Raw genomic sequence first — 19,392 nt, forward strand, 5'->3', positions numbered from 1 at the left:
TCAGTTGAATGTTCTTGTCTGCTCCTAATACTGTACTGCCTTCCCTGTAATGCTTAGACTTCAAATTGGAAGCAGATACTGCTATATTAAGGTCCTGTTTAGATTCTATGTTTAGATTCAGGAAGTGTGTTTGGCAGCAGAGAAGTGGAATATGACTTGTTTCTAATGCCTTTCACCTTTTCTTATGTCTTAGAATACAGTCACCTGATCATAAGATGAATTGCAAACATAGAAAATGGAAAGGGACTGAGAGATAAAGGGAAGATGTCTGATATTTGGAGGATGGTGAGCCAATGGAAGGAGTGAGAAAGGAATTCAGAATATGTAGCCTGATGCAGTTTTCTGGGGAGCCAGCATCTTAGCTATGGAGAAAGGTGTAGTTTTAATTTTCTCTGATAGACTTAAAAGATGTGATTAATGGAAAACATGAACCCCAGTAACTGGTTGCTACTGGAAAGTTGACAAAAGAACAAGCAAACAGTTATACATGATTTTTGGTTTGTTCATTTGTTTGGTGTTTTGTTTTTTTTTTTTAAATTGAGTTTATATAATTTCGGGGTTTTGTGGTTCAGATTTTGCCATTCAGAGAGAAGTTGGAGAAATAATTCTGATTATGAATGAAAGACTTGGCTTTGTGTCATTCTTTCAAAGTTAAAATTCCATGAGGAAGAGATACATTTCAATGGCTAGTTAAGCTACATCATTACTTGCATTAAAATCTGCTGATGTTTTGCAGAGTGGCTAAGTTATGATTATAAAAAAAAACAACTTACTGGAGTTATTACTAAGCTGTATGGCTAATTAAAGTATGTCTCAAAAAAGCCATTAATGTATATGAGATAACAGTTAAAGGGCAAAGGTGAGAGCAGAAAAAGTCCCATCTGATTTGATCGACCAGTTACTTGCGTGGTTAAAAACCAGGTGTTGTGGTTGATTGGGCTTTACTTTTGCTTTTCATGATCTGTAAGCAGTCTTTAGCTGTTAATATTTTGTTTTTTTGAAGTTCTAACACTATGCTCTGTGGCATGTTCTAGAAATGAACTTTTGGAATTACATTTTTAATTCCAAAGACTGAGTGGCCTGTCATGCTGTTTTGTTCAGTGGTTTTTGGAGATTATTTTTTTAATTATTCTATGTGTAAAATAAAGACATAAATGAAAAAAAAAATGCTCCGAGTTGTCACCATCTAAGGAACACTTCAGTTTATATGCTTTTTAAAGGCAAGTATTTGAACTGCAATCTAAGTAGGGCTGTGATTCTTTTCAATAATGTCTTGAGTGTAGTGCTTTAATTCAGCTACTGATTTGAGTACATACAGATTAGAGGAGAAAATCATTTGATGTATCAAGTAATACTCCTGCAAGGGACAAAAAGGGGTTTTTCTTTCTGTAAGTGCTGCCTACAGTAATTATGAAGGAAATAAATAGTGGCTGATAATGACATAAAGGTAATTTTATTGAAAATAAGCTGCATAGTTTGGTATAGATGTCATACCTTTTGCTTTCCTGAGGCTGTTGGTAAATGCTTGGCTATAATATGAGTCACAGAGACTAGGACAGAACAGTTTTACAGGTTTTCTTTCTTTACTGGCTGTATATTTTAACTTAAAACATGCAGGTTTTCAACTTAGTCAGCATCTCTCCTTATCTTCTTGTAGTAACAGAATAAAACTTCTGTGCTAAATCAGATTTTCACATTGGTATAGTCTCATGCTCTTACATTTTCAGTTCTCTCCAACTAAGCTTAAAAAAAGAACTAATGTGCCTATTCTCTACTATGATTACAGCCAAGGGGTGGAAAACTAAGACTCTTGTCTTCAACAGAATACTTTACTACTTTTCAGAAAACATTTTGTGAGTACACAGAATTTCTAATATGTGTACTTGCTGGATAAAGTATACTTTTGTCACTATAGATTGTAACTTACAATCCTGCCTGATTTCACACAACTTTAGCTTTATCTGTTTAATAATAATAAAAAACCCAACCAAACCAAACAACAAAAACCCAACAACACAGCAAAATTAAAACCCACACAGGGAACGGCTAGTTACAAGTGGGAGTTCAGGGGCTATGTACTTTTAAATAGCTACAACTTACTTTGGTTTGGCCCTCATCTATAGCATTTTTGATAAATGGTGACCAAGGAATCTTAGAGCAATTTAGTAGTAAAAATAAACTCGATCTCATACCCAGATTACATCATCTGCTTTACCAGCAAATTGTGAGAGTTGATTGGTTCATTTTCTCTCTCTAGGCTAAAACTTTAGCACCTGCATCAGCTTCCTGCCACAATCCTTTTTTATTAGGAAATAAAATATTTTCTTAGTGTTTCTGGACTAGTACAGAGCATAGCTGTCAAAGACTGAACACCAATTTGGTTCTGTTTAGACTTTTGGCTAAAGTATGGATCTGAAACTTAGTACAGAACAGCCAATCTGTTTTCAGCATGCTTTTGTTATTTGCAGTATTTTTACTGGTTTTTGACATGCATTAGAATACAACATGTAGCCTAAGTGGGGAAAAAAAAGCACTTTTATTCTGCGCACATGGAAGAAACACTTCTCCCAGTGAGGGAAGGTAGTTACTTAAGCAACTAATTAGTCTTTCTTTTGCCAAAACAACATCACTATGGTGCTTAAAACAAGTTCGTAGTGTACAGGGCTTATGTTCAGGATGTTGTTTCTTTAGTCTCAGAAAGGAAGCTGCCCTCTTCCCAAGTTCTGTGTTGCTTATGTGAGTAGCTTCAGCAGGTACTTCCTCCAATACCCAATCCTCTGCTTATGGCAATCTAATCAGAGGATTGGCCCTAACCAGCACCTTGGGCACATGGCTGTATACTCTGTAAATAATTACAGAGCTAAAAGCTGGACACTTGCTAATGATAGCTAGAGTAGCATTAAAGTTTATACCTGTTGAATATATTAGAAGGCTTTAGAGTTTGTGCTTTTTTTTTTTTCCCCTCAATTGCTCAAGAGTTTAAGGAAGTCAGAAATGCATGACAGCTTTTATTTTTGCATCAAGTGCAACATTGCGAGTAACAGATAAAACTCAGTTTATACTAGTCCCGTAGTATACAGAACCAAAAAAATGCATTCCTGCCATGCTTTAGGCACTGTGCGTAAGAACCTGGTCAAAACTTCAGTGCAATTGTGACTGGAAGAGCAAAGCAGTGCTATTACTGTTACATCTGTATGCATCACAGTGTCATAAATACATTTATGGTAAAGCAGAATGGCTACCACTCCTAGTGTATGAGCAATCCCATGAATTAGATTTTACATCTAAAACAGCAAACAAAGGGAATCAATGCTAATTATCACCTTAATAAGGTGAGGTAATAAACCCAGTTTCAACAAGTATGTTGAGCCAATTGATCACAACAGAACAGAATTTAAGCTGAAAATACCTGGTGTTATCTAGTAGGGGGAATTGGAAAGTGGGCAGTAATAGGTGGCCCAAGGAATTCTGCTTCCTGGCTTTTGCTCAGTCTTCATCGGTAGCACTGCAGAGGCCTTCAGCCAAGAAGTTTTTCATCAAGCTACTAGCAAGTGTAACTGACCACCATCTACACCTTTCTAGCTGTTAGTTCTGGAACAAGTCCTTGCATCACCACTGTTTTGACAGGCATTTCTACTGAAGATAGGTATCAAGTTTCTTCTTGATGTTGTCAAAGGAATCCACTCCCATATAGTCAGCTTGGCCCTGTTCCCACCGTTCTTTGCGTTCTTCTGAAGATATAGTTGGTAATACTGGTGATGGTGCCGATATTGATATGTGGGACACTGCCTCTGTAACCTCTGTCTAAAAGAAAAGGTGGAGTGAAAATACAGAAATACTTTGCATAGCTAAAGTGAGCAACAGGCCATAGAATGGAATAACAAAGACATTCTCATGCACAACAGCAAGCATTGCCAAAGGGCAGGGATTGTGCAGCTTTCCTAGCAAAATAACAAAGCGGAGTTACAGAAGTTAGCAGGGAGAAAAAAAAGGTGAAGTTTAAGTTCTTCATACCTCTCTACAGAAGCCACAAGAGAAAGCCAGAGTATAGACCAAGCCCGATAGCTGCAAATAGTTCATTAGAAAGATGCAAGATTAACAAGAGAAAGCACATTTTAAGAGATCAGTAACTTTGGTCTCAGAAAGGTTGAGAACTTAAACTGGCCCATCTACTAAGCTAAGATAGTCTGCAGTTAGATGAAAGCTATGAAACTGTGAATGAGAACTAGAGTTAGAAGCAGTACTTTGGCTTTTGTTAAGTATTGGGATACATCACTGCCAGTATTCATTCTCTAGTCATCCTAATCTTACCTAGATTTGTCTCACCATGCAAGATTTGTATGTACATATTGCATGCTGAAGGGGGGTGGTTCTGCTCGAGAACCTCAGTAGCTGCAACATATTAAGAGTTAGAGCCCTTCTCTGTATAAATTAGTTACTACAGTATAGTGTCTGGTGCACCATTAGCTGCTTACATAGGTTTAGGCAAGCAGACAGCTATGTTCAAGACCACTACATCATGCTTCTCTTCTGTACTGTTACTGATTCCAAGCTTAAAAGAACGAAACCAAAAAACCTGCATCCCACAAACTAAACCACACCCATGCTTCGAGTTGGACAGAGGGAAGTCAGTGGAACAGTAAAGAACCTGTCATCCATACTTGGGTAGTTTGTGCAAGAATATTAAAGCACATACCATGTTTACACCGGTAGTAATGTCTTCAACAATTCCATGCTGTTCTAGTAATGGTAAAACATCAGCTGTATAGGTATTCCACCACATGTTGAGGAATTCTGGGTGAACTATTTTAGGGTCATCCATGTTGCCTTTTATGCTTTTTGTTCTGGAGTCATATGTATAGTTCCATGGCTTTGTGCTTCCCAGGAAATGCACCACTTTAGTATTTGCACCAAACCTGTTGGACAGAAAAAGTTAGAACCCACAGTTTATGCAGGTGTCTAGAAATGTGTTTAGAAAGTGACTGACAGATTTTTTTTATCTTTTTTTTAAAGCCTACAGTTTCTGTAGGTGTCCAGAAAACAGAAATCTGAATATATTTAGCAGGCTAAATGCTAAATGACAGCAGTGCCAATGCCTACTGGGACTGAAAGCATTGCTATACAACAACAAAAAAAATACAAACGGAATTCTACATTACGCTAGAGAACACAGCCAAAACATAATTGCCTGGGCTATTTACTTACAGCCAACTCAAGTCTTTAGGTAGTGATGTCCATAGCTCAGGAAAGAGCAGTCTCAAGCAGCCGTTGCAATCAGAACTGGTTTTAAAAGTGAAAAAGATTCTCCTCCAAAGTCAGTGATCCAGACAGTTAAGCATGACAAGCATTACTTAGAGAAGGGTCAGTGTTAGTTACCCTTTCAGTTTACAGCCCTATAAAAAAAGGATCATTGGAATGCACTCCTGCAGGAAGACCGTGTCCCTGCAAAACAGCAGCTATTACCTCAGCATTTCAGAGGACTTCTAATCTCTGCGTACCGGGGTCTTGCTAGACAACCAACCATTATTTTCTAAATAAGATTAGCTGAGCCATGGATGTTTGTTTGGGGTTTGTTTGTTTTTGTTTGGGGTTTTTTTATTCTTCAATATGGACTTCTAGCTTTGTCTCAGAAGTTATCAGTATGTTCTTTTAAATACAAATGTAGATGAGATGCACCCCCTTCTGAAGTAAGGAACTCAGCACTAAAAAGAGATACTTCTATGGTTCCAGAACTAGAGTTCATCTTGAGTCAGTTTTGTGAACAAGCAATTCCAGACTCTTTAGTACCAGTGACTGTCTTGCCTGCTTTGGTTTGTAGCACCCTAGGATTTCTTCCAATCATGATTAAATAATAATGGCATCTAATTTGTCTAACATGTCAGTTTGACCAGAACTTGGATGTTTAAGGAATTTTACATATTGAAACGATGCAGGTGGGTTTCAAAAACACATATTCATAACAAGGCAGTATGCCAAAAACACATATTCATAACAAGGGGGGGGGGGAGTACTATTGTAAGATCCTTGACTGTATTTCAGTATTCATGTTCAATGTTTTGAACACAAGTGATCTTACTGCATAATGAAAACCTGTGCATGGGTGAAACAAGGTCAAGTATTTGTACTAAATATGAGAGGAAAAAAAAAAAGTTTTCAAGAGGTCAGTTCCTGGGCTTTAAGTTTAAACTCCCTATGTCAAGATTTGTTATAAGAGGACTACCCTAGTTTTATTAGCTGTCCCAGCACTACTTAACAGCCTGAGTTTTCTTTGTCTTAAGCTGCTGCTGTTCTGAGGAAATTTGTCATTGTTTAAAAATCAAGCCTGTTTAAGCTAGAGAATGCCTAAGAGGTGTTGTGTTACTACACTTGCTGCTAAGGGAAAAATGTATTCTTAGTGTTCTGTCCACTTAAGACCTGTACACGAGTTGACAGATGCCAAATTTCTATGATGTTTTCATTATGAGCTTTCTAGATACTTTCTAGATCTGCAATACTTCTTTTGCCATTTAAGCTCAACTGTTAGGAAGTTTTCTGTCCCCACTGGCCTCAGCAACTAATCTGTCTTTCCCCATCTCCCAGAAAAGTACTTCATCAATGTTTTGAAGTTAGAGAGCATTTGTCATGAATTGGCATTTTCCTTTGGAAAAAGGATTACTGAGACTGCTGTGAAATCTAGTCTCGCTGTACAAAGCTGTTAAAAACTTAGCTATTGATGTCAGTAGGTTTAAATTTCACTTTATTCCAACTGCTGATTATCAGGAGTATAGCTGCTGATCTAACCAAGGGAAATTGTTCCACCTATTAAGCAGGTCATTCCTACTTGGAAGGGCTGCACTTCAAGTGTTTTACTTACGAAGGTCTGCTGAATTCAGTTAGGCAATTGATTCAATTAGTTAAATGGAATTTTTGCCAGGAGCCCCCAAATCCAGTTAGTCTTTTGTGGCAACAAGGTCATTTGTCAACTTAAGGTCATGTAACAACCAGTCAGCCATGAAAAACAGGACACAGTTTACAATAGATCTTAGCTTATCAAATGCTATCCAACTACTTCATCATTCTTAGGCTTGCATGTATTTCTTTAAATAAGTGTTCCGCTTTTAGCATGACACGATTTCAGATGGTATTCTGATCACAAGACATAGCTTGATCTTGAGCCAGCAACAGTCCTGCTTATGCTAGCTGCTGCTTTAGACACTAGTAACCTGATGTCACTCAGATCAGATTGTTTTTATGCAATTGGTACTTTCCCTCCCCCACCCAACTTTTGCAGCTCTTAAGTTTGTGTAACATTTCAGCTTCCTTTGCTTCCCTCTGTGTTTATTCAAACATTTTTATCCTGCCACTGACATACAGCTTACTAGCATGCCAAATCTAGTACTGCTAGCTAGGGATGATACAGTTGTTTACTTTACACAGTGCACATGCAATGGTATGGTGGTTGGCTATAGTCTGTTCCATCTTGATACTGAGATCTAGAAAGACTTGGGAGAGAATTTTAGCTTTATACAAGTCTTTGTTCACTACATTTATTTGAATGGCACAGGTTAATTAGATGAACTATAACTACTGGTTGCTAAATGCCTTAAGTAATTTGAGTGAGGATAGGGCAAGTTATCTAGGTGGGAACAATTTTACCAGTGACCTGCTGAAGTTCAGCTCAAGCAGGTTCAAGAGCTACTGCTTTTCATTAGAGCTGCAACAGACAGTATCCCACACTGGAGCAGTGGTTCTTCCTTTTGAAAGTGACCTGTCAAGTGTGTTTACATCAGTTTCAGTGTTACTACCAGGGACTAGTGATTTAAGCTACAGATACAGCTTTCTCTCTGCATTTATCATGAGATGATTCATTTAACTAATATTAAACTTTTTTGAGAGGAAACTATTATACCTTCTTTTAGTTACAGTAATCGTCTCCCTTTAGAAAGTGTGTAAGTTCATATTGTGTCTGCTTATTCTGTTAGAAGAAAGTAGCTTCTATAAGCTTCAAAAGTCATCTTAGAATTTTTAACTTACGCTTTAAATGCTGGAAGGTAGGAATATACTGAAGTGCTGCTCAAATTATAAATAAATGGTAGATGTTTGCTCATGTCTGTTGTTGCCCAGCTGCTGAAGAAGGTGTTTAATAACCCCTGATCTGCACCTGAAACAGAAAGCATTAATAGAGTACAATCAGATAGCTGTTTCAGGATCTCTTTCAATCACTTCTAAATAAGAGTTGGTAATGCAGTTGTCATGTCCAGTAGGAGTTTGGCACACAGCACCAAAGCTCTATTTGGGAACAACCCTGTAAACCTTACAGCTTTTGAAAGTCTAAACAGAGAGAGTTAAAAAGATAGTGTGGCATTACATTTTACTAACAGATGGCTTACAAACCCTGACATTCAGTTTCTTCTGTAGCTTAAGTTCAAGGTGTATAAAGCAGCAGAAAACAGGACTTGACAATTAAGTACTGTTCAGCTTCAGGAAAGATACATTTCAGAAGCTGAAGTGCCACAAATTAGTTTTATTACTTATGCTTTCAGATGCATGACCAATATCTCAGTGCCAGAGTTAGGGTATCGGTGGTCTGTTAGATCAGGATGCATCTACCTACCCTGTAATGCAATAAGAAAAGCCTGGTGGCAACTCTAGCAAAACTAGAGCTGCTGACTAACCCCTGAGTGAGGACAATAATCTAAGTTATAGCCAGACCTACTGTGTTGGGAGTGGTCACCTCTTTGCTTACAAGTAGAGGTTCTAATGAAGTCAAATGAGTCTGAAAGTGTTTGGTATATCAGTGCTAGAGTAGCTACAAACATAGCCTCTGGCCGAAAGCAGACAAGTTAATAGGCAGCTACTGAGAAGTTAAAACTACTTATTTATACCCATTAATTCTTTATTACAATGAATATACTTAGTATTTAAGTGCTAATAATTCCTCTTATGAAGGAGACTGAAGGGAGTCCCTCAACTTTCCTTTGCTGTCTTCACCTGTAACTGCATTCACAAGTAGCATTCCTAAACAATAGGTAAATTAATAGCTTAGAAAAGAGATGTTATTTTAATCTTTAAAATATTAAAGCACTCAGTATCTGCTGACTAAAGAAAGGTTTTTTGTATTGGCCTACAGTTAGATTTAGGGAAGTTTACACCTTCACCACTGTTTGAGCAGAAGCTGCTTTTTGCCACTGAAGTATCTGGACACTGGGTGTAACTTAGTTGTACAGACCGTATAGCAACACATATAAATTCCAAGTATCCTGTTACAGCTGTCAGCACACATGCATATTGCAGAGTGAGAAACTGCCCAGAGACTCAGTCCAGTAATTTCAACTCTCTGACTTGCCTCTCAACCATAAAGGAAGAAAAGCACTTTTGAAGAAGTTGTGCCCATCATAACAGAATGCAGTTAAAGAAACCAGACAAGTCCCCTCGTCTTTCCTCAGCTATGTTTCATTTTAACTTCTAACTTCATGCTGTGTTAAGAATGTGAATGTTAACAGTAAGATCACCTAAAAGGGAAGAAAGTCTGGGGTGCCCTCACAGAACAGATAGCTCATAACTGAAGGGGCAGCAACAATGTATTTAACTCACTCTACAGGACTTTCTCTCACTCGATTGTTTTACATACTCAGCTTTTTGTTTTCAGCCTGCATGCATTTGTGAAAAAGCAGCCACTGGAAGTGGCATTTAGCTGTCCTAGTTCAGACTTCAACAGCAGTCTTGTATAAACTGGGCCTTAGACAGAAGGTGAAAGAATTGGGCAGTAGTTACATCAACTATGTATCTACAGATACAGTCTTGCTGCATTATATCTGTATATATAAAGCAATAATTTTAGATCCTAGGCTAAAGAGTTAGATGATTGTCAAAGCAATAGCAACATTCTTAAGGTATCAGTACTGCCAGATTTTTTAAAACCAAACTTTCCAACACACATGCTACTTTTAGATGGTATCTAGAAAGGTAAAGTTTAAATAGATAAAAGTAGTAGCTATCACTCCATTTCTGGACAACAGCATTACACAGGAAGCATCTGTAATAAACATTAAATATCCTGAAAAGTCTTGCATTCCCTAGTTACTAGTACTGCACTTCGGGTTCTTAGAGCTTGACTTTAATTATGCATAGCTTGGTAGCTTGTTGCGTTTGTATCCCTGTGTCCTGTTAAGGGCAGCGACCCTAACAGGAGTTTCCCTTATAAAATGTTTCCTAGGAACTTTTATTACTGTCTAGATAAATTTAAGTTTAAATCCCCTTTCTACACACTGAGTTCATTAATTCAGCAGCAGCTTATGCAGGTAGTATAAGTCTCTGTGGTCTCATTACTCAGACTAGTGCTACCATTTAATAAAAACTGAGTAAGTTTTAAAGCTGAAGTACAAATTACAGTTCTAGAAATTTGGTAAACCATTAACCCACCATTTTTGCTGGTAAGAGCTGCAACAATTGCTTCATGTTCAGGACATTGAGGAAGTTTCACTATTTTGTCGCTTCAGCTTTCAAGCTAGAAGGTATACAATGTAAGCAGTTCTGTATTTTTAAAAGATGGGGTCCTTAGACCTAGATGATGGGGTCTGCTAGCAGTCAAGCACAAAGCTCAGAGGAGGCAATCACCAAGACTCAGGGGCTCCTGGAGCTACTCAACAGTCAGTTTGCACAAAGATGGGGGGTTGTTTCTTGGTGTCATCCCTCCCCTCTTCTCTTCCCCCTCCACCCCAGGGTTAGTGGGGAAGTTGTGTTTAGGTTTTTTTTTCTAATGCAGAAATTCAGTACTGCAGTACAGCTTTTGCCATAGCTGGTGGTCAGTTTACACCAAATATTTGAGAGCACTCTTAGAACTACCAACTGCTACCTCATCAGTAGTCAGGTACAGACATACAGACAAACCCTTCATTACATTTACTCATTTTCACTGGAGTTTATTCATATAATAGCATTAAGCATCCAACTGCAACTGATGTTCTAAGGAGACTGCACACAAGAGTCCACACAGTAAAAGGGATTATTCTGCAGACCAGGGGGGATATCTAGAAATTTTAATTTTTACAAAGTACTGGAAGGTAAGTCAACAGGCTGGTTAATTACCTTCCATAAAGAGTTCCATTTTATCATTTTATTTATGTAGTTTTCTGAAGCTTTTTGAGTTAGACATTGTTTTGTACCACAGTAGTTGCATAATGAAATTTAGTGACAGGAGATAGTGATAGTCACTCAGAAGCCTTTAACTATAGCAGTCTTCAAGCAGCATGTGCTTCTACTGTAATAGTAATAGATTTAGGAGACTTACAGGACAGTAGAACTTGAGTTCTCAAGCTCAAGTCTGGTACAGTGGCCAATCCCAAGTGACCCACAGTGGGAAGCAGCCAAGGCTACATGCACTTGATATTGGGAAAGAAAAGACAGTCACCACCCTATAATGACAGAAAGCTATCACATAGCTCATGAAGAGATGGTTCATCTTCAGATGTTTGTGTCTCTGAAGCTGCACTGAAATTGGTCAGTTCTGTTCCCCCACCCCGCCCCAGGAACTTGAGTTAGCATAGAACACTCAAGCCTTGAGTGTTAGGAATGCATGATGCATACTACTGAAGCTTCATTTGCTAGTGCATGCACTGTGCGCACTACATGTAAAATTTGTTACGCGATTCTACATTGCTGATGCTTACAGCTGCTAGTTTGGAGGCCTAACTTAATCTTTGTATTTCGTAAAGTCTGGAAAAAAAAAGTTTACTACATACAGTAATTAATGATAGCCTCTGTTGTGAGAGTGATGTAATTTTTGTGTAGTTACACTGAATTTCGCATTCTATCCTAGAGTCTCCATGACACATATGTAACTAGGGAGCCATCCCCACCACTATTACCATTTTCTAACTTAAATTGAAATACAAATTAACACATACCATCAAAGCTGCCTTTCTCTGTGGCAAACTGTAACAGCTGATTGTATGTTTCAATGGAAGGTCGGTAAACAAAGACTCCAGAATTGAAACAGTCAGGCCAGCCTGGATCTGGTGCTGCAGATAGCTCTTCTCTCTCAAAAAGCTCATCAATATTTGACAAAACCTAGTTGCAAAGGGGTAAAAGAAAATTTGCTTTCTGTTTTTTACAGTAGCAATTGGGATATCATATGTTTTAATGGATTTTGACATCCACCTTATGACATGAAAGTTCTCTATCAATGCTCTGGTCTTACAGAAGACAGCACTTTAGTGAGATAGCCCCCACAGACTACATTACAATTAATTTAGATGAAAAGGCACATACATTTTTAGAGTTACTAGTCCAAGTAGCAAAAAAGCCTCTATTACCCCTCCTGATAAACAAAAAAATGCCAACCTCCCTTCCCCAAAAAAACAAATAACAACAACAACAAAGCCAATCTAAAGAAAAAAAAACAAAACTAAAATCCAACAACTCCCATAGCAGGTCATTAAGAGGTACCATGAGACATAACCACTTACCATTGTGTCTGCATCCATGAAAACACATTTTGAAAACTGCGTCAGTGCCCAGCAGTGAAGCTTTGTTAGGGTGACACCCAGCTCAGGTCTTTTCATTAATGCCAAGTGTGCCGAGTCCCCGCTATCCAAGACATTTACCAATATGACTTCATCAAAGACTTTTTCCAGTACTCTCCTGGGGAAAGAGTCAGTTGACAAGATTTAGTTCCATTATTGCAGTGCCAGACCACATGATGGATTCTATTAGGAGAAGTGGAATACCAGGGAACCTGGCAGTATTTCTTATGCCATCAGTAAGAGCTGACTGCACCTGTTGGAATGCATAAGTATACCTGTCTACCTCAAGGTTTCTAGTTTATAATGGCCACATTTTGGGTAACTACGTAGTCTGGGGTTTTTTTTCCTTCCCCAAACAGGGCTTTAATTGGCATTGCTATGAAGTCCAGTGTGTCACTGGCTATGTAGTACAAACTTTTCACACAGCTTTTTTCAGCCAGACTCAATTTTGGCAAGTCAACAGCCTACTTTGAGCAGGCAGTTAAGAAATGGGAAGCTGTTAGAGTAGCTTGAGCAGGACAGCAGCTAAATCCTAAACAGTTGAAACAGTTTGCACAATAGTTACAACTGTTCTGGGTTTGTGACTCTTAGGGGACATCTCACTAGACCCAGTTGCTAGAACCTTCTTTATCCCGTAAAGTTGTATTCATTTAATAACAGCTGTGGGCATAGCAGTGTTTTGACCCAGTATCACATCCACCTAATGAGGACAGACTTTCAGAGAGCGTAGTAAAATTGTGGCAGATAGACAACCTTTGCCTTACCATCACTAAAACATTACCATTAGTTCAAGAGAGGTTAAGGAGTTACAACACTTACAATATGAAGCATCTGTAAGTTGTTGCTATTCTACAACATATCTTGAATGCTCAGCAATTATCAGTACAATTTGAGCCACAGGGCTTGTATATGTGTTTTAGAACTCTGCCTCACAAGGCTGTTTTTATACTGACATTTTGGTATGGACAGTTGTTTCTGAACTTCAGGTATACCTTGTCAGTGGGTAAGGGAGAAATTCAAGTTCCAGTTACACCACTAGGTAGGCAGGTATCATTGGCTTACACTAGCACATAAGCACATCTATGAGTCATCTTAAAAGAGCACACTCACTTAATAGGCTAAAACAGATGTTCCTATATGTAAGATCTTAATATTAATAAGGCTGTTTAGCTGTCAAGATACTCCAGGGAGAGTCACGCACATTTTTTTTATTGAGACACCTCTCTGTCTCTATAGAGAGAGTTCTTTTCAGAACTTCCCCCATGTAGAGAATCTTGACCTATCATCTGGTAGTTCATATAGCTATTAATTGGCATTTGGTTTTCTGGTTGTTTTTTTGGTTTTGTTTGTTTGTTTTTCCCACCCTATAACATGTGGTAAGAGCACCCAGTCTGCTCTATACCAACACTATTCTAGAGAGGCTGTAGAAAGCAGTTAATTTCATTTATTGTATTATGGTAACCGCATTAGATGCTCTGTTGATATGCTTATTTGATATACTTGGTGTTATTCTAGTTCTACTCATTTTCTTCTCTCATGAAGAAACTTGAAGTGTCTGCTGGATTTCAGGAGAGCTTGTGTTACATTATCTCAGTTGGGAATATATCTCGGACAAATACCAATCCTCTACTCTCACTTCCAAATGCATACACACAGCACTAATGAACACATAGACAATACCATGCTGTTGGACAGTCTGAAGCAGAACTATTAAAGAACAAAGATCCAGTCGAAATATCAGTATCAACTCAATTTAGTGCTCTATCTACACAGCATTTGTTAACTCATCATGTGTTAGAAAAAAAAAACAACACAGTATAAATTGAATTCTGCTGGGGTTAGCCATTAAGCTTCCAGATTTTGGAAGGTTACTTTAAGGAATTTAACTTCCATTTTTCAACATTCACATCAGCAGGAACTGCAGCAGTTTTAAGCCTGTAAACGACCTTACCTCATAAGATCTGAGACCTGAGGAGTTATGAGTGCAGTCAGCTTCCTTGTTGTTCTGTACTGTTGCAAAGATGAGCCAAGTACCAGTGCTCCTTTCACATAGGAGTCATTTGTGGCTAGAGTCACAAAAGACTGGTCTGGAAGACATTAACTTGGTCAAGTTAGCATGATCCACTATTTTATTCCAGGACAGATATACTAGAAACCTAGTACTGTTAGATAGTCATGTTATAAGACCCCCAAGATGTGCCCTTTAACTCTGCATACTGGGTCTACCCAGATAGCTGAATTAAGCAGATTATACTTACATAGCTACACTTCCTATTAGTAACTTTACACATGGCAAAGTGCAGTAACACCCCCCCACTTGCACCCTCCCCCCAGCAAAATCAAGACTGTTGCAATAGAATACCACTTTCAATTTGCCCACAGGTTAAATAAATCATGCTAAATGTTAGACACAATCCAAAAAGTCTAGAGAGCCTTATTTTGGCCATCAATACAATATTAAGCTAAAAGTACTGGGAGTCACTGAGCCTGCATTTGGTCAAATTTAGTAGTTCTGTAGAGTTACTCTAGGTTCAGCTCTCAACCCTGAAGCCAGGGCAGCATAAAATTTTGATTTCATTTTCAAATGAAAGCAAGCATTGAATTAGATCTTGGACAACAGTATTAAGTTTTGCTAGCTCAGGATTTGGCAGATTAGTTGTTCTGCAACCCATGGTTGCAGTTCAGTCACAGGAATGCAAGTTTTAAATTGGAAGTAACCAGTAATATGATAAAAATAAGACTTGCAACAACAGTTTTTGCTCTTCAAGCAAAAAGTAGTAAGGTTGGATGGTTACTATCAAGTATGATTTCTGCTTCAGCTCTACCTTAAATAGAGATTAAGATGGATCACTTTGTCATATAATACAAGCTTTGCATTCTTTCAATTGTCAGGTTGTTTTAAGCTGCCAGGGTGGAACAGACAAAAGCAAACAAGTTCTTCAGTTCACTGCTAGCTATTGTCATGTAGACCTTTTTATAAAGCACTGTAGCTTGGAAAGGAAATGTGCTCTTTTTTACCAAACCATTTTTGACAACATCAACAAAACAGCTTCTTCCCAGGAATTTTGAGAGTAGATTTCCACATTCAAATTTATTTAAAAAACTGTGATTTTTCTTTACAGAAGTAAACTAGGCTAGATCAGGATGGAGAGCGAGGGTTCTGGGCACTTAGAGGCTTGCTATCAAGTCTAGTAGTAAGATTACTGAGTGCTCTACTTCCAGAGAAATTGTTGTTTGGTACAGCTCACTGCATGAGACAGTTACCAATTACCTTTTTAACTTAATACTATCTTAACAGTTGACAACAGAAAGCCATGTACTACAATTGTATATAAGCACTGGAAACCTGGTTTGCAAGCTCTACAGACCAGCTACAAAACTTTCTGTTTTGCTTAGCAGCAAAACCGACTAGTCCCAAGGGATTTAGATTATAGTGGCCAATTACAAAGTTCAAAAAAAGCTTCTGCAATACCAGAAATAAAGTTTGTTGGGTCGATTTTTTTTTATCCCAGCAATTGACTTTAGCTAACAATTTGTACTAGTACATATATTCAGCAAATGTACAGAATGTGTTTCTTTAAGCTTTACAAATGGTAAGCATGTAGCAACATTTTTCATGACTTAATTTGCATGTTACTCCTCAACACATAGAAGTCTGCCGCTCTGCTGGCTCACAGCTTACTAGAAATCCAGTGTAGATAAAGTGGGGTTGTGCCCAACATTCATCTGAATGTTGCCTTGGTTTTATTTATGGTCTGTTTCGTTTTTTTTGGGGGGTGGTTTGTTTTTGTTTTTTTTTTCCCAGCAGTGCAAGGCTAATTCTTAAAATGGCCTTGCCACTACCCTTTCATTGAACTGTTAATAGGTTTACTTCTCCCACATCTTATCTTGCTGAAGCTGAGTATTCACAAAGGTTTTAGAGAAATAAAGTCAACTTAATGATGGAGCAAAGCCTAAAAAGCCCTGTTACATCCCAGCCTCAGCAGGAAAGTTTGAGTGCTTCACAGGAGGAGGATACTAGCAACTTATAGGGCATCCAAGTCAGTACAGCTCTCCAAAGTTCGGAATGAGTTATGTTCTGTCTCATACCTTCTCTAAAGTACATTCGCATATACATTCAGATGTGTTATGAATGAGTCCATACTACAATTCTGGCAAGAGCAGTTGCTCTTTATTAAAGAGGTTACATCTGCAAGACTAGTCTATTCTACCCAAACCACAAGTATTTCAGCTGTGTGAGTCTCCCTTCCCATCCTCTCCCCCCTTCCATTCTCTGTGAACACTTCCTCTACAGTAGGTTATGTTCACACAGCAGTCACTATTATGCCTGAAACATAATGAACTGTTAGTAACAGTGTGGCTGCAAGACCACAGAGAATAGGAGGCAGTTGCACAACTTCATAATTGATTTATCTAGGCAAACCCAAGCTACCTCAGGGACATCTTTGGCTGCCCAATTCATAGGCTATAGGATCCTTACACACCCCAGAGCATCCTGGAAGTCTGAGCTAGGAGCAATCTTTTATGTGACAGCATGTAGGAGTGCTTGCCCTAGATGTTGAGAAACTTCCTCTGAAAGCATTTTCAGACACAGCCGAGTTTGCAGGTGTTTGCCTCTTCTCTGAGTCTGGCTCTAGCACGTCTGACTTTCTGACTACAGGATTTCTAGGAACAGAAGCACCTAATCGAGACGTGCACCAGAAGGCAGAGCACCAGATTCCCTGCAACCTTCCAGATCCGAAAGTGAAACCGACTCCGCTGACAGCTTCAGCTGAGGCAAGAATCGTGAAAAAGCATCAGAGCGCACGGCAGTTGCACGCTCTCGTCAGCGTTTCGGGAGAGAGCCAGCTTTTCCCCTCCGAGCCGCTGCGGCCCTACAGGGACCCCCCCAGACGCTCCTGCTCTCCCGCACGCTGGCCGCATCCCTCCCGCTGGCGATGGGGGTACCAGGGAGTGCGGCTGCACCGCAGCATCCCCTCGACCAACCGCGCGGCGGTGCCCTGCCCCGAGGGACGCCTCCACTCCCCCCCCCCCCTCCCTCCCGTGCAGCCCTACCCCCACCGCCGTCGGCACGGGCTCGCCGCGTGCTGGCAGGGGCCGACACCTAAAAATAGGCTCTCGCGGGCCGCGCCGCGGACGGAAAGGCACCGGGGGCGCGCGGCGGCCCCGCAACGCGGCCCGCGCCGCCAGCAGCCCGCGCGAGTCGCGGCGCGCCCGGCGGGGGCCCGCGGGGAGCGGTGGCCGCGCCCACTGACCTGCCATGGCGGCGGCTCCGCGGGTCGGCTGCCGGAGAGGTGCGGCCAAGCTGCCAGAGCCCAGCTCGGACCGACCCTTATATAGGGGCGGGGCCACGGGGCAGACGTCTGTGGCCGGAGGAGGAGGCCCCGCCCTAAGGAATCCCCCGCGTCGCGGCGGGGCGGGGTCTCCGCCATGGTCTGGGGCGGTGGCTGCACGCCGTACCCCTCTTCTGGCATGGCGGGGCCCCCGCAGGGGCGGCCGGGGATCGGAGAGGCGTCGGGAGGAAGTACCGTCTTCCCTGGTGCCTCCTAGGCCAAACAGGAGCTTGAAAATGTTCCACCGTGCGGACAGGGGACAGGACCCCATATCGGGATGGTGTGGCTCTGATTTGCGGCACCGGTGGCACAACAGAGTGTTCCTCCTGTGTCCGTCGAGCCCTGCAGGGAAAAGGAATAGAACCACGCTTGGCCAAAAGCCACCTGCAGCAGCAAGGGATGCATTTACAGTATAGGCAAACGCCAGACAGCCCTAGTCCTGTGGCCGTGTTGGGGTAGTGTGTCGGCTGGTGAGCCGTTGCTGGTACTACCACAAAATGATAGCTGAGGATGGTGTTCCTACGAGGCAGCTCCACGCACAGTTGGGATCACTGGTGGGCTTTGAAATGCAGGTGTTGGCACGCACAGGGTTACTGCAGGTATGTTGGTGGGAGCTGCAGGGGGCTATGGGATGGCAGGAGGGTCCCTAGAGAAGGCCCGAGGTGTTTTAATTTGAAGGGTTACACCATCATGCTTCTGTTCAGCATAACTGGTACTGTTGGCAGTGCTTGGTACCTCTGGGGGTTGTGTGTCAGCGGGTGAGATGAGGAGATATACCTACACTTACATATTTTCTTTATGGCTCAGTTGCAGTCCTTGAAGAAATTTAAGCTGTACTTTTTTTTTTCCCAGGACTATAGGAAGGATTTTAATAAGTTTCTTGTGCTTTTCTTTCTAACTTTTGCAAGCATTAAGAGTATTAAGACTCTAATACAGGTCCTTTGTTATTCACATGACTCTTTACCTACTAAGCAATTAAAAATTATGACGAATAGCAAAAGGCATAGATGTACAAGATAGCCTAACTGAAGAGATTAGTTAGGCCACAGAATCATGGAGTGGTTGAGGTTGGGAGGTTATCTGGTCCAGTCCTGCTGTTTGAGCAGGGTCATACAGAGCTGGCTGCCTATGACCATGTCCAGATGGCTTCTGAGTAGCATTGTATGCCAGTGCTCAGTTACCCTCACAGTGGCAGTGTTTCCTGATGTTCAGAGGGAACCTCCTGTATGTCAGTTTGTGCCCGTGGATTCTGGACCTGTCACTGGGCACCGCTGGAAAGAGCCTGGCTCCATTTTCTTTATGCCCTCCCTTCAGGTACTTATATGTATCAGTGAGATCGCCCTGAGCCTTCTCTTCCCCAGGCTGAACAGTCCCAGCTTTCTCAGGCTTTCCTCATAGAACAGATGCTTTCTTGACCCTTCATCATCCTTATGGCCCTTTGTTGGACTCTCTCCAGTATGTCCACGTGTTTCTTGGAGTGGGGAGCCCAGCACTGGACCCAGTCTTCCAAGTGATGCCTCACCAGTGCTGAGCAGAGGGCAAGGATCACCTCTGTA

General features: G+C 40.7%; 1 protein-coding gene across 2 annotated transcripts; it reads right to left on the bottom strand.

The window, feature by feature from the left end:
• Positions 1-2,995: 2,995 nt before the first annotated feature.
• GYG1 (glycogenin 1) lies at positions 2,996-17,951 on the bottom strand. 2 transcript variants are annotated; one of them, XM_057421683.1, is made up of 8 exons: positions 17,759-17,951; positions 14,455-14,590; positions 12,447-12,621; positions 11,886-12,048; positions 8,014-8,140; positions 4,697-4,916; positions 4,015-4,065; positions 2,996-3,804 (listed from the first exon to the last, which is right to left on the bottom strand). In XM_057421683.1, exons 1-8 carry the CDS (start codon positions 17,763-17,765, stop codon positions 3,634-3,636), a joined length of 1,050 nt encoding a protein of 349 aa, XP_057277666.1. In that variant the 5' UTR covers positions 17,766-17,951; the 3' UTR covers positions 2,996-3,633. The 2 variants fall into 2 exon arrangements, with proteins under 2 accessions (XP_057277666.1, XP_057277667.1); XM_057421684.1 differs by lacking the exon at positions 4,015-4,065.
• Between the last annotated feature and the right edge of the window lie 1,441 nt (positions 17,952-19,392).

This window comes from Pezoporus wallicus, unplaced genomic scaffold (assembly GCF_028554395.1).
Source record: "Pezoporus wallicus isolate ANWC-B61680 ecotype Strahan unplaced genomic scaffold, APGP_CSIRO_Pwel_v1 scaffold_7402, whole genome shotgun sequence".
Taxonomy (NCBI): domain Eukaryota; kingdom Metazoa; phylum Chordata; class Aves; order Psittaciformes; family Psittacidae; genus Pezoporus; species Pezoporus wallicus.